The sequence below is a fragment of the Danio rerio genome, chromosome 23 (genome assembly GCF_049306965.1).
Source record: "Danio rerio strain Tuebingen ecotype United States chromosome 23, GRCz12tu, whole genome shotgun sequence".
Classification (NCBI taxonomy): Eukaryota; Metazoa; Chordata; class Actinopteri; order Cypriniformes; family Danionidae; genus Danio; species Danio rerio.
The window spans coordinates 21273272-21287974 of NC_133198.1; the positions used below are offsets into that span (position 1 = coordinate 21273272).

Below are 14703 nucleotides of genomic sequence, written 5' to 3' on the forward strand. Positions count from 1 at the left end.
TAAGGAGATTTACCAACATCAATCTGGGTTTACTTTAATTATGCTCAGTCTGTTCCGTAAAGGATTTAGTATGACTTGTGCACAGCTGCCAATACTTTCCAGGGTTTTTTTTTTTTGTATGGTGATCGCAATGTGCATGTAATATATAATAGGCACGTCTTTTTAAAAAATATAATAAAAATAATAAAACCAATGCAAACATTCACAACCATCAAAAACATTTAAGAATGTTATTTAGGGAATTTAAAAATGTATTTTAAACATGTCTAACGAAAAATAGCATTTAAAATATTTAATAATGCTTTGATATTAAAACCTGTTACCCTTTTGGTCATAGAGAGGGACAATATGAAAAGGTCACATGAGACTTCTGTGCTGATTCAATCAAAACAAGCTCAATTCTGCCCTCTATTGGTCGTTATTCAGTCTACTCTAACTTTTTAATTTGAAGTGTCAGTAGTGCATTTATGAAGTATTGGTGAATAAATGTAGACATGATTATCTGAATAATAATATTAACAAAGTCTATATGGTGCAAAACCCAAAACCATTCAGCTTGTTTGTTTATTTTAAGTTGTGCTTTTCTTAGATTCATTCATTACAACCCATATAATGATTTACAGTTTATTTTACAGGAAACGATATGTGGACAGATACATTTAGCTTTTATGGCAAAGTGATGCTTGTAGAAATGCATTTACTATAGTTCAGATCATAGAGTCAATGGCAGAGCAGTGCAGTCACTATACACCACATCAACCAAAGAATACATCCATCTACAAGATTTCCAGTGGTTAAAAAAAAAAAAAAAAACACTCACATATTCAAAGTAGCATTTTCAATCAGATTGAAAGTATCCTGAAAATAATTAATACACATTCTTCAGCCAATGTTCTGTTCTGTTCTGAGTATTTCACCTGGAGTTTCTAAGTTTTTCCCTTCAAGGCTGCATGCGAATGGCTCCATCCAGGCGGATCACCTCACCGTTAATCATAGGGTTTTCTGCTATTGAAGTCACAAGGTGTGCAAACTCAGCTGGATCTCCCAGACGTGACGGGAAGGGCACCTGTCTGGCTAGGAAACTCTGCACTTTCTCTGGTAAACCTGCTAGCAGTGGTGTAGCGAACAGGCCTGTGGGGATAAAACAAGGTCACAAAACACTAAGTTAATGAAGACAAAGTTTGAGCAATCTTCATCTCAGTGTCACTGACCTGGGGCAATAGTGACCACGCGAATGCCCATCGGAGCGAGGTCTCGAGCGATAGGAAGAGTCATTCCTACAATGCCTCCCTTAGAGGCGGAGTATGCAGCTTGACCCACCTTAAAACACACATTACAGAAGCTGTAGTGAAAACTGCTTAATGAAGCTTCTAAGCATTTACAAATGTTTCAGCGGTTTAGAGCACATTCAATTGTAGTTTCAGTAGCGTTTCAATTTGTTTTGAAAATGTTATGATTCTCAACTGGGGCGTCCAGGTAAATACCAAAACATTCACATGATGATTGACTCGGGTCGCCCCCAAGTGGTGAACTAAACAACTTTCAGTGTTTTTTTTTTTTTTTTTAATACAAGAATAAAAACATCACTGCATTAAAGAAAAGATACAACAACAAAGAAATAGGAAAGGAAGAAAAAAAAACTTTATAAAGCCTCAATATTATCATAAGCTTTAAAAAATCGTATTATTTTTATTATTACTAATAAGCTTAAGCGAATCAATATTGTACGAAATTTCAGCAAGGACAGTATTAAATATAGGTATTGTTTTTAGGAACTTATTTTTATGTATAAAACAAAAAAACACAAAAAAAAAATTTACAATAAGATCAAGAGCATCATCATTACCTGAGAAACACAGAAATATATATTTTACAGACAAATTTAAATCATGTTTAAATAAGGACGATGAATAAAAAATAATGCTATTCCAAAGATGTTTAACGTAAGTGCAACTATAGAATAAGTGAATATTGCAGAAAGTACAAAAAATAAAATATATCAAACTAATTCGCAATTTGGTAATAGGCATATGGTGTTAGGCATAAGTGTTTTCCTCTCATTAAAGTAAAGAAAAATTTAAAATAAATCCACATAACTTTGTGACAAACTCTTTATAACACAGATAAAGGATTTGGCTGGCAAATTATACGGAAATTATACAAATTATACAATGTCATAAATTCTTCATATTCCAGAATATTGCCACTATTTTTTTGTGCAAAACAAAAACAATTCCTCTTTCAAACCACATATCAATAAAAAGATATTTCCCACGAATTAAGACATTAGTGTTATTCCAAAAAATGTCTTTGTGTGGTGAAAATTGTGCACGTAATTAATAATTTCCAAGAAAGTAAAGCTTGTTTGTGAAAGTTAGAGAGGGAAACTGGCAATTTAGAAGGGATGAAATTACATTTTAAAAGAAAGTGTAAGCCACCTTAATTTGTCAAATATAATATTGGGAATATAGTAGCAAATTGAGTTATTACTACAGAGACGGGTTCAGTAATTTTTACCTGAACTCGGATCAGTTCTAAGATACATTTGGAATTTAAAAGACTAATAGTGAATAAGACCACAATAGAACAAGCAATATAAGCCCTAAAAATGTTTAAAAATACATATACTTTTTATGATATTTAATGATAAGCTGTTTGTATTTGATAGTTTAAACTTTAAATGAACCATTTACAATGTTTAAATAGGCCCATTTTAAAAGGATGATTTACCCAAAAATCTAATTTACTCTCCCTCATGTAGCCTTTATGGGACTCTTTTCTTTGTTGAACAAAAGAGGAGATAATTTGAATAATGTTTGCTGGTACCCATAGTAGCAAAAGGAAGTACACAAATTACTATGCTAGTCAGTGGGTACCAGCATTTTTCAATATATTATCTTTATAAGTTTTGAGTAAATGGCATTATTGTAATTTTTAGGTTAACTTCTTTAATGCATGTTTGGCTTGAGTTTTTGCTGTATTTGCACAGAATGCTTCAAAATATTTTTAATTGTTATAAAGCTTTGCAAAGCTTAAAGTCTCCCATAGTTGAATATTTGAAGTGCTTATGTTTAAAAGCTCAAGGAGTGCAAATATGCTGATTTGGCAGTCAAGAAAATGACCTGTGAATGTTAGCTTATGTGTGAGTTACCTGGCCATCATAAGCAGCCACACTGGCTGTGTTGACGATGCAGCCTCGGTGTCCATCAGCATCAGGCTCATTCTTTCCCATCTCGCCTACAGCCAGTCTGATTACATTAAATGTCCCAGCGATGTTCACCTTTCATAGTTAAGAATCAAAACAAAATATCATTGTTTATGTTCAGATTTCCTCCTTTACTTCAAGTACTAACACTTTAGGGAAATTCAACCTCACTGTATCAAAAACAAAACAATTACCTTAGGATAGCTAGGGGAACATCGAATTTTCACCCACTGAAAATTATCTACACCATTTAGAGTTCAATGTTCAAAACAGCTCAATATTCAGCTCTGTGGATTTTTCGCTCAGGTACACTTATCAATGCATGAACCACACATGCTCACCAGAAAAACAAAGTCGCTTAAAATATGTTGTGAGTACAGTTTTATTTCGTATACATGTTCATGCTGCTTGCAATAGTGCTATTGTGCTGTCATGGCAACACTGATAAAACGATCTCTTGCAATGTAGATAAAATGTTACTGTCAATTAAATGTGATTTTGTTCTATTGGTGTGTTTTTTAATAAGTATAATTTAATTTATTGAGTTAAATTTGAAAAGTCTTTCAAAATTGCTTTATTACATTTAATCGGACAGACATTGACTGGCTTTGTTTTGTTTTTGATAAATAAATAATGCCAAAATCAGCAGTAGGTGCTAGCAGTTCTGTCATAATCAATTATTTTATTTAATCATTTATTTAAAAAATTTACATGAAACTGCAATTTTTCGTAAAAAAAAAAAATAATAATAATATATATATATATATAAATGAAACAATTCACTGTCTTTATGAATTGATCTTATAATCAACAGATTAATTCAGGAACACTAGGATTAACAAATGTTTTGCTTCTTTTTTTGTTTTAATTCTGCAAATGTTTAATTGCAAAAAAATATATATATATTGAAAATGTTACCTATGCACGATCAGGACTTTGATTTTTGCTTAATAAGTGACAATTACACCCTGTACATCACAAAATGCAAGAGGAATAAAAGTGTTGTTGCATTAAATGTTGTTGCTGTTGATGTTGTTAAATATTGTGCACCCCTTTATGAATATATGAAAGTGGCATAAGAGCTTCAGCTTACAGTACTGTAAAAACAGTGAGGTTATTGCATTGAGACTTACAGTAATGACACGTGTGAAGTCCTCTAGACTGTGAGGAAGGTCCTTTTTAAAGTTGTATGTTTTAACAGCCACAGCTATTCCAGCACAGTTCACTGCCAAGTCCACTTTACCATATTTCTCCTTCGCCAAATCAAGAGCCGATCTCACATCTGACTCTGATGTGACCTGAAAAAGTAGCACAAATCAGAAGAGCAAACAACTCATAGTCATCTAAAATAAAAACAAAAGAGAAAATGGAAAACATAAAAAAGTGTTGTTTTATTATTTTACTTTTGACTCACTGAAATCCATTTTTCAGGTCACTTTTTCAGAATTTTTCACACAGCTTTCCTAACCAACTTTAAAAAAATAAACAATCAAAAACTTCCAAAACCGAAAACTTCCTCACCTTTGAGTTATTCTAAACTTTTATGAACTTCTTTCTTCTTTTGAGCACAAAACATGATATTCTGAAGAATATTGAGGGGGGGGGGTTGATGGAGGGAGCAGCCCTTAAGTTAATTTCCATCGCAGGAACATAAAATATTATGGAAGTCAAGGATGGCTTTTTTTTCATCATTCTTTAATATCTCTTTTTTTAATATCTCTTTCTTTTCTTCTTAACAGAAGAAAGAAACTAATCTGCAGGTAAGTGGCCTTCCAGGACCGAACAGCCTGGTATAGACAGTGTTGGACACATTCCTTTAGAAGAGTAATTATATTTACTAATTACATCTCACAAATAGAAACTGAGTAAGTAAGTGAGTTACATAATTATAAAAGTAACTAATTACCAGGGAAAGTAACTATTGTGTTACTTTTAGTAATAAACATTTTAGTAAAAGATTATTTAGTAATAAATATCAATATAAAACATTGATAATACTCTAGCCTACACTATCTGCTTGTTAAGTAGTGACGTGGTGGTGACGTATGAAATACTGATTCCGTGTCCCAGCCGCCACTCATTTGAATTAAGAAAATATTCTTTATGATCACTTTTTATTCAAATCACACATTAAAATAAATTTTATATAAAGTCATAGTGTACACAACAATCTCTGGGCTTGCTGCATCACAAATACCAACATTTTAACAATTTATAAACAAATTAATCCCTTTCTGGCCATCATATATTAGGCATGGACATATATATTGCGATCGTGATTTTCAAAAGAATTACATTGCTTTGTCTCCTCATACAGTTTGATAGAGCACTTGGACCTAGAAGCCGCTTCGCGTGACGTCCCACTTAACAAGTGGATTTTAAAGTTGTTGTGGGAAAATGTGAGAGATAACCATCAAATTTAACATATTATTATAAATATTAAAAAAAGGGAAAAGTTGTGCTTATATTTCCAGTTTGCAAACGCTATCTTTGAATTTGTTGAATTTTCCATTGTTCTGACTCCTGGTCGTTGGTGTGTGCGCCTGTGCTTGTGTGTGAACACCCTCACTACTCTACGTCTGATTAGCAAACGATGGAGGTGTACTCTAAGCCAATCCTTATGTCCTCAGTTACACCACATTCACAGACACACCGATCATCATCACTGGTTGGTTATGTGTCTCACCCCAGCCTTGAACACACACACACCCCAGAGAAAGAGATGTCCCATGGCTAAGAGATGCTGCTTGCATGAAAACCGCTTCTGTGTTCTCAATTACATTTTATAGTCATTAACTGCAATGGCGTTGAAATGGGAGAAACGGTAATTCATTTGATTATTCGTTAATGACAAAAAAAGTATCACCATTAGTAATGTTGTTTATTTATAGTGCTGTTATTCCCATCACTGGGTATAGACCAGTGGTTCCCAACCTTTTTCTTTGGGGCCCCCCCCATGAACATATACAAACATTGGAGCCCCCCCACCATATAAATACACACGCACGCACATACATATGTACTGTGTGTGTGTGTGTGTGTGTATATATATATATATATATATATATATATATATATATATATATATATATATATATATATATATATATATATATATATATATATATATATATGTATATATATATATGTGTGTGTGTGTGTGTGTGTGTGTGTGTTTGTGTTTGTGTAATATTAATATATAGTAATATGTATAGAAAATATTAATTAATCAGTTTTAACTTGTCTTGGCCTTCAACAAAACCAAAATTTAGGTAGGCTTTGTCATACTGTCTAATCTTTTTCTTCGCCTCTGAAGAATCACTGCATTTACGTTTGTCTGCCATTTTTGTTTTGATTTTGCCTTTACGACACGTTGACAAGCAGATTGCACGAGTGAGCAAAATTTAAATAATTATTTAAAGTTATTTATTTTAATTATTTTCACAATTATGTTGGAATTTTAAGCATGCGTTTAGATTTTTATTTATTTTTTTGGTACTTAAAAATACATATATAATAGTAGGGCTGCTCGATTTTGGGAAAAATCATAATCACGATTATTTTGGTCATAATTGTAATCACGATTATTCAAAACCATTGCCAGTTAAAGTCAAAATTATTAGCGCTCCTGAGATTTTTTTTTTTTAATAAATATTTCCCAAATTATGTTTAACAGAGCAAGGAATTTTAACAGTATTTCCTATAATATTTTTTCTTCTATTTGTTTTATTTTAGCTAGAATAAAGAAAGGTTTAATATTTTGAAACCAATTTAAGGTCAATATTATTAGCCCCCTTAAGCAATATATATTTTTGATTGTCTGCAGAATAAACTACCGTTATAATGACTTGCCTTATTACTCTAATTAAGCCTTTGAACTGCACTTTAATCTGAATGCTTGTAATTTGAAAAATATCTAGTAAAATATTATGTGCTGTCATTATAGCAAAGACAAAAAGAAATCAGTAATTAGAAATGAGATATCAAAACTATTATGTTCAGAAATAAGTTAATAAAATATTCTTTCCATGAAACAGAAATTGGGCAGGAAAAGGTTTGCTAATATTCAAGAGGGCTAATAATTCTGACTTCAACTGTATACATACAGTTATTTTCCACCCTGCAAAGGAAAGAGAAATAAATACAATAGAATAAAAATATAAAACAAACTGTTTTTTAAGCATGTTCACTGTAAGAAAAACACTTTAGCTACAGCAGTCCTTCAGTCAAGAGCAGCGAGGGTTTTCTCGTTGTGTTTGTTTAATAATGATAAAAACAGGCGGCAGAAGGATTATAGCGCACTGTCTCTTTAATGGTTTCTCTTTCACGTCTTTTGATCCTCAACTCGTTTGATTATAACACAAATGAGGGTTAATGTACATAATCATTAAACACCGCGTTTTGACACCTATTTGACCATTAAAGCGCTCACGTTAAGATGACTTTAGATGTCTGCGCTCCTCTGCTCGTCTCAGTGTGTGAATGAGAGTGAATGCTGACCGGCCGCATGCTTCTGACTGCGTGATCGTGCTGCACACACACATAAGCTTTTTCGCGCTTTTAAGAGCCATTTAAGAGCGTGTACAACTGGAACGTGGCAAAATATGATGCAATAATCATTTATCTCGATTAATGCTTTTTTATAATCGTTTGAAACCGAAATTTAAATCGGATATTCGATTAATTGCAAAGCCCTTTATAATAGTGGAGCATTTTTATGCCCTTTTCTACCTCAATACTTATCCTCTCCCGCGCCCCCCCTGTGAACTCTGGCGCCCCCCTTAGGGGGGCGCGGACCCCAGGTTGGGAACCACTGGTATAGACAATAGTGGAACTAAATAACTAAATCCTATGAAGATTTTCAGCTAAACCTATTTTCTTGACTGTTTTACCTTAATTTTTTAAATGTATGATAGAAGCATCTATTTAAACAGTTTTGGTAGCTTTGTTTAGCAGGAAAACAATTGATGCAGTTGAAAGATGTACTCATGAAATTAATTCTGTATCAAAGCAGTGAAATATAATCCAACATTTAGCACAGAGACGAGATGAAGAGTTTTAAAATCTGACTTATTACGCTATCAACATGTTTTCAATAATTAGGTGTCACTCACATCAGTTGGTGCAAATGCACATCTGTCCCCGAGAGCAGCGGCCACCTTGTGTCCATCTGAACTGGGCAGGTCCAGGATCACAGCACTGGCCCCATGCTTGATGAGACGCTCCACTGTAGCTCTACCCAAACCAGAGGCCCCTCCAGTCACCAAGCCCACCATACCCTATCAAATCACACACCAAGTTCAAATACAAACAAATACTTAAACATATTATTCTTTGCAGTAAACATCCAACCAAAGATGTTAAAGTCATGTTATATGTTTGGAAACATTCTTTTAAGCCTAAATTATGCAGCGTGTTGGTTTATTTCCTATACAACCAATTTGGAAAATGAATCTTCTGGTTGTATTCCAATATTAAAATGCCAATTAGTGCTCAAATTTGTTAAAGACTCCCAGACTAAACATTTTTACACATGAATTGACCTCCAATCAGGCAGGCATTCACAGCTACCGACAAGACTTTGTGTGATGCTTAAGCACTGGTCATGTATTTAAAGTCTTTTTGAATAAGATGATGTTTTAATTGATAAGATTACAATAATTATGCAAAAATGTTTGTTCCAAATAGTAAAAAAAATCATGATCTGTATAACACCTTCGCCTCGTTTTGAGCCGGGAAAAAAAACTGAACATATATAACAATCTCTTTTTCTTTGTCCACAGAAATAATGAAAACATATTTGGAGAAACAACCCACTAACAGTCATGAACTGGCCTAAACGGAGTCCAAACCTGAATATTATAGAGACAGTATTGTATAACCTGGAAGATGAATATATGACGCCTAAATCCAAACATGAACTTGAGCGAGTGCTACACGTTGTATTTAGCGCCAAGGAAAATCACACTAAATAATGCCTTTTACTAAACAAAAATTGTGTTCTGGAAATTGCAGTTGCAAACTGATTTCCTGCACTTGACATATTTATGAATATTAAAATGGCTGGTCATTAAAACTTTGCAAAACCAAACAAAGTTGGCTGTGGCAGCTTAAGACTTCTGTGTAAAGGATACAAATCCTCAAACAACAAATCTAACGGTGGCTTAAGACTTTTTTACGTATATAAATAAGTTTGCAAAGCAGAAACTTAATGGTGCTGTATAACTCAAGGACAAGAGTTACATAACCTGCATAGAGATTGATGCTTCATTGTATACTCCAAACACAGTGCAGTCATACTTCAACTGAAGTGTGACACAAAACAACGAGATCTGAGCAACGAATGAGGACTCTGCTAGGATTTAATAAAAATAAGGCTAGATAAGCTTCAATGTTCTGGTGTTTACCTGTCTATCACTCTAACTCTTAAGTGCACTCCACTCAACTTGTTAGCTTTTCAGCTATAACTTCAGATTAACATAAACAAATACGAAATATAAACACATGACGGTGTTATAATAATAAGGGCAGCAAGGCAACTTAAAAAATGTTAAGTATAGTTCATAGTACTTTGCGTACAGTACATTTCTATAAATTCATTCATTTGCTTTCTCACCTTGACACTTCTGATGTTCGCCATTTTCACACGCACGCTGCAGCTGCTTGGGTACCAGCAGTGGCGTCACTATGCGCCGTAGGAGCGTCTCCAGCCAATCAGAAATACCGAGTGACAACGCCTTTTAAAGCGATTGGCTGACGTTCATTTGATTGACAGCTTCACAGGAAGTCTCGCGCTGTAGTCCATTCAGAATTCTAAATCTGTTTTTAAGGCTCTAAGGCTCTGTAATAAACTACATTTAATCCCAATTTGTTAACGGCAGCCTGTAGACTAATATTATTTTACATATTCAATACATATTCATATGAGCCATATAATTTAGGCATGTTAAAAACGAAATCAATCTAGTAAAAATGAACAGTGAAACTGAAATGAAGAGATAACAGTGTCACAAATGTCCAGACTGACAAACCACCACAAAAATTAACCATTATGGTAAAAGTGTAGTAAACATGTATAACCAGTTTTATATGGCTTAATTTACGGTTAATTTGCAGTTACCATGATTTAACTTCAATTATGTTTTTAAAAACTAGTTGGTAGTAAAAAATATTTTAATAAATATGGTTAATTTTATTTAGGCCATCAAATCTAGTAACTTATTACAGCATATTAGGTATTAGTGTAAACCAAAATCTGAACTCCTTTTAAAGAGATGGTTCAACCAAACCTGCAGCTGGAAGGGCATCCGCTGTGTAAAACATAAGCTGGAATAGTTGGCGGTTCATTCATCTGTGGCGACCCCTGGTAAATAAGGGACTAAGCCGAAAGAAAATTAATAAATGAGTTTACCCAAACCCGAAAATTCTGCCATCATTTACTCACGCTTTACTTGTCACAGTGTTTGGGTTTCATTCTTCTTTTGAACCAAAAGAAGATAAAAGCAGAAATATATATATTTTTCCACTGAGGATGTCAATTGTTTCTAATATCAGTTAAAACATTATCATTTGTGCCCACTTGAGGGTGAGTACATTTTCATGTTTTGTTGAACAATCCTTTTATCCATCAACTAAAGACGAGTCATGAATACGAGTTCTGACATCAATGTTTTATTTATTAAACTTTAGTTCACAATGTCTCTACAATTTGTACTCTTAGAAAGAACACACAGTACAAAGATGCACAAATTCAGCTCTCCACAAAAGCCCTGTCTGTGCCAAGGTCCGTCATTGGAGGGTCTGATGTGAAGGAGCAGCTGTGAGAAAGACAGTAGGCTGTATAGTTATCTCCCAGATCTGGTGTGATCCCAAACTATACAAACTACTACCTCATTCCACAGCCCCCAATGCCTGCTACCCTGCAAGAGGAGACAAGAGGCAAACAGACGTGTCAGCAGCAGCAGCACCATAAACATGTTTGCTTGTTTGTGCTATTTTTATTCAAAATATAATGAACCACCCTTGCAATTGCTAATTTGATTTTCATAAATCCCACAGTGAAAGGCTGTCGTCATCATCCTTTAACCCAGTATTAACCTTGATCAAACATCCACGCCACAGAGTGTGGGCAGGTTTCTGGCAATGCATCTCATCTTTTGAAATATGAGTCATGATATACCACCAACAACAAAGAGATGGATGAGGATCTGCTGCTTTGCAGTGTTTGATGTAATAAATGTATTGCCGTTTTAGGATCAGTGAAAAGCTTAGAAAGCGATGGTGAAATAAACATGACCACTTTTTATTAAATAGTGATTTATGATAAAGTACATGTCTTACAGCAGAAGTATATGTCACAGAGTTCTCTGAATCACTACAACCCTGCATTATACAGTGAAGTAAAGATGATACGAGAATAGGCATGGGATCATAACCATTTTCAAGGTATATCACAGTTTGGAAAATTAAAGGTAAAGGAATATTTCTTGTGTGGTTAATTATAGTGTATTAAAACAAAAATGAGATTTTGAACTATTGGGTTTTTAACAATTGAGTGGTCGTCTAACTATTGACGTAATGTGATTGACTGTGGGATAAAAGGGTGGAGTGATAGGATTGTTACGCATTGAGCCGAAATGTTTTGTATATAATACAAATGTCAAATAAAGCAATAAAGTAATTATTTAATACGTTTGAATATTGACCTTCTGAATAATATTATTAGCTAGATTAACACACAAAAAAATTTAAAAGCCACGAGTGCCCAGTGCTAACTTCTTACTAAGGTTTTAAAACCGCCAGAATCTTCTGCTATAGCGTATGTACTGTATATATACAGTATGTGTGAGATATTTTTTATTTACGCTTTTTTGTTTAGTTTTTTAGGACAAGGGTATCTCCAGCAGAACAGATATCCAAAAACACCATTTAAAATTGTAAAGAAATCTGTGTTTTTAAAACTATTAAAGACAGCAGAAGTCAAAGATTCATTTGAATTATTTAGCCTGACATGTTTACTGCTACAAAATATTACAAATGTTTCTCAAAATAAAATATTTGATGTTAAGGGAGGGAAAAGTTGTTGTTTTTTTTACCCATACATTTAAACAGAGCATATTTTAGAGCAGTCATCAAAATACTGTGAAACCGTGATGTTTTGATCCAGGGTTATCATGGCGTTAAAATCTTATACCCGCCAGTGCCCTAGCGAGAAAGGTGTAGCTGTATCTAGATCTATTAGGGTCCTTGAGTGATATTAAATGAAAAGTTCATTCACAAAAATAATATTTACTATTAAATTACTCTTTTTGGGTCATTCAAGATGTGCTTGACTTTGTCTTATAAGTTGAACCTTGAAGATTAATTTTATCCAAAGCTGTGGTTCTTGGTGATTTAAAAAATGTAAATCAACGGCTACTCGCACTTTGACAAATAAAAAAAAAAGAAAATGAACACGCTCCTTATTTTACACTGAGGTCCTGTAAAGGGAAATGATTCATCCATTTCAGAAACTGAACATTTTTACTAAACGTGTGTATTGTCAGCAGTCTGGAGCTTCATAAAAGACCACCACACAATGTTGAATTTTATAAATCACCACAGTTTTAGTTAATGACTTCTTTTTGTGCATGCTACAACAACAGTGAGGCTTACAATACCATAATACAATAGCTCCTTTGCAAAACTGTATACGTACAAAAATACATTGAGAAATGTACTGTAGCCAAAATTTAAATGTTTAAAACCCATCCTGACTGGAAGATGGCTGGTATAGTAGGTATAAAACATGCTGGTTTCCAGACTTGTCCTGGTCTACTGGTTTTCAGCTTTTGACAAGCTAAAATATCAAGCTTCCATGCTCCTCGCATACTATCATCACTACATGAGCAGATTTCTGTAGAGCAAGACTTATTTCTGTCTCGAAACAATCTGAGGGAGGTGATGATGACTGTCCACATGGTTAGTTATTATGGTAAACCCTCCATAGGTTATCAACTCAGTACTTCTGTCTCCGGAATCAACAGCTGTAAGAGGCTTGATATTACTTGTTAATCTGACGTCTTTCTGTCGAACTGTAGCCTGTCTTGCTATTAGATTAACTTTATCATGACATGCAAAAACGCGAAAGATTATCAAGTGTAAATGGAGAAATGGCACCTTAATAAATCACACTGACACCATCGTATCGAGACTGACCTGCTGCTTGAAAGGGAAGATTTAGCATGAGAAAATGTAAAACTGCACACATCATTTATAATCCTTTGCTTTTCTCATGGCATTATAATAATCATATACGCTTCATAATATATTTATTTTATCAAATACAAAAATGGCGGTTGGTTTACCCGGATTGATAATCAATTAACGCGTTTAAAAATAAGCCACGTTATTATATTAAAAGTAAATTACTCTATATTGGTAAAAGATCCAAGGCAAATGCAGTTAGCGTTCGCGGCAATGTCGTATAAGAGAAGGGTCGTGGTTTTCGCTCACCTGAGACCGCGACTGTACACGATACCGCCATCTTACATGAGCAGTCCGAATGGAGATACAGTGTCTGCAGGCGCGCAGATCTGCCTCAGAGGTGATCTGCCCACTGCGTGAGTGATCCGACCCGCCTTCATTTCACTTCACCGCTGGATGATATCACCAACCACAAAGTCTAAAAATAATAGCCTTGTGGTTGTCAAATCCGAAACGAGAAAACTTTAAAAGTGTTTTTCTTAGGACATTTTGAGAACAAAGTTTCACTTCAGAATTTGAAATAGGTAATTTTACGTCAAGTTCAGCTTAGACTAATTTCTATTGATTAATGTTGGAGTGTCATTCATTTTCCTTCAGCTTAGTCCCTTATTTATCAGGGCTCGCCACAGTGGAATAACCCACCAATTATTCCAACCTATGCTTTACACGGTAAATGCCCTTCCTACTAAAAACACCCATACACACATTTACACACACACAAACAATAAGGCCAATTTTGTTTAACCAATTCACCTATATAGTGCATGTCTTTGGATTGTGGAAGCACCTGGAGGAAACCCACATAAAAAAAATAAAAAAAACAGAACATGCAAACTCCACACAGAAATGCCAACCGGCCCAGTCAGGACTCAAACCAGTGACCTTCTTGCTATGAGGTGACTGTTAACCACTGAGCCACCATGTTAGAGTGTTATAAATGGTATTTTGCTATACACTGAAACTACCTACAAATTTAATCATTAACAAATTTGGTTCCCTTTTTTTTTTAGATGCCACAAATCCCAAATATGATTATCTTCAAGAAGAACCAATCCTAAAATAATAATAATAATAAAAATAAAAAACATTTTATGTTTACATAAATTACAATAAATTACAAATAAATATAAATGGTTGTCCAAGTGTTCTTTATTGTACTGTATAGTAGCATCTAGTAAATGTTTTTACTACCAATTTAGACATTTGGATTATTTTGTAATGATTAACTATGTATTCTAGGTCTGCTCCGATAG

General features: G+C 34.1%; 1 protein-coding gene, 1 long non-coding RNA gene and 1 other non-coding gene across 3 annotated transcripts; all 3 read right to left on the reverse strand.

Moving 5' to 3' along the window:
* Nucleotides 1-545: 545 nt before the first annotated feature.
* hsd17b10 (hydroxysteroid (17-beta) dehydrogenase 10) lies at nt 546-9920 on the reverse strand. Its single transcript, NM_001006098.1, is given in 6 exon segments — nt 546-1131; nt 1212-1320; nt 3152-3280; nt 4339-4503; nt 8320-8484; nt 9822-9920. Coding segments are annotated over 6 exon segments (783 nt in total). The 5' UTR covers nt 9846-9920; the 3' UTR covers nt 546-940.
* Nucleotides 9921-10854: 934 nt separating this feature from the next.
* Nucleotides 10855-13758, reverse strand: LOC141380479 (uncharacterized). The gene is made up of 2 exons (XR_012398449.1): nt 13700-13758; nt 10855-11124 (listed from the first exon to the last, which is right to left on the reverse strand). It is a non-coding gene; the product is annotated as an uncharacterized lncRNA (long non-coding RNA).
* mirlet7g-1 (microRNA let7g-1) lies at nt 11016-11111 on the reverse strand. Its single transcript, NR_029988.1, has one exon. It is a non-coding gene; the product is annotated as a microRNA let7g-1 (primary transcript).
* Nucleotides 13759-14703: the final 945 nt, after the last annotated feature.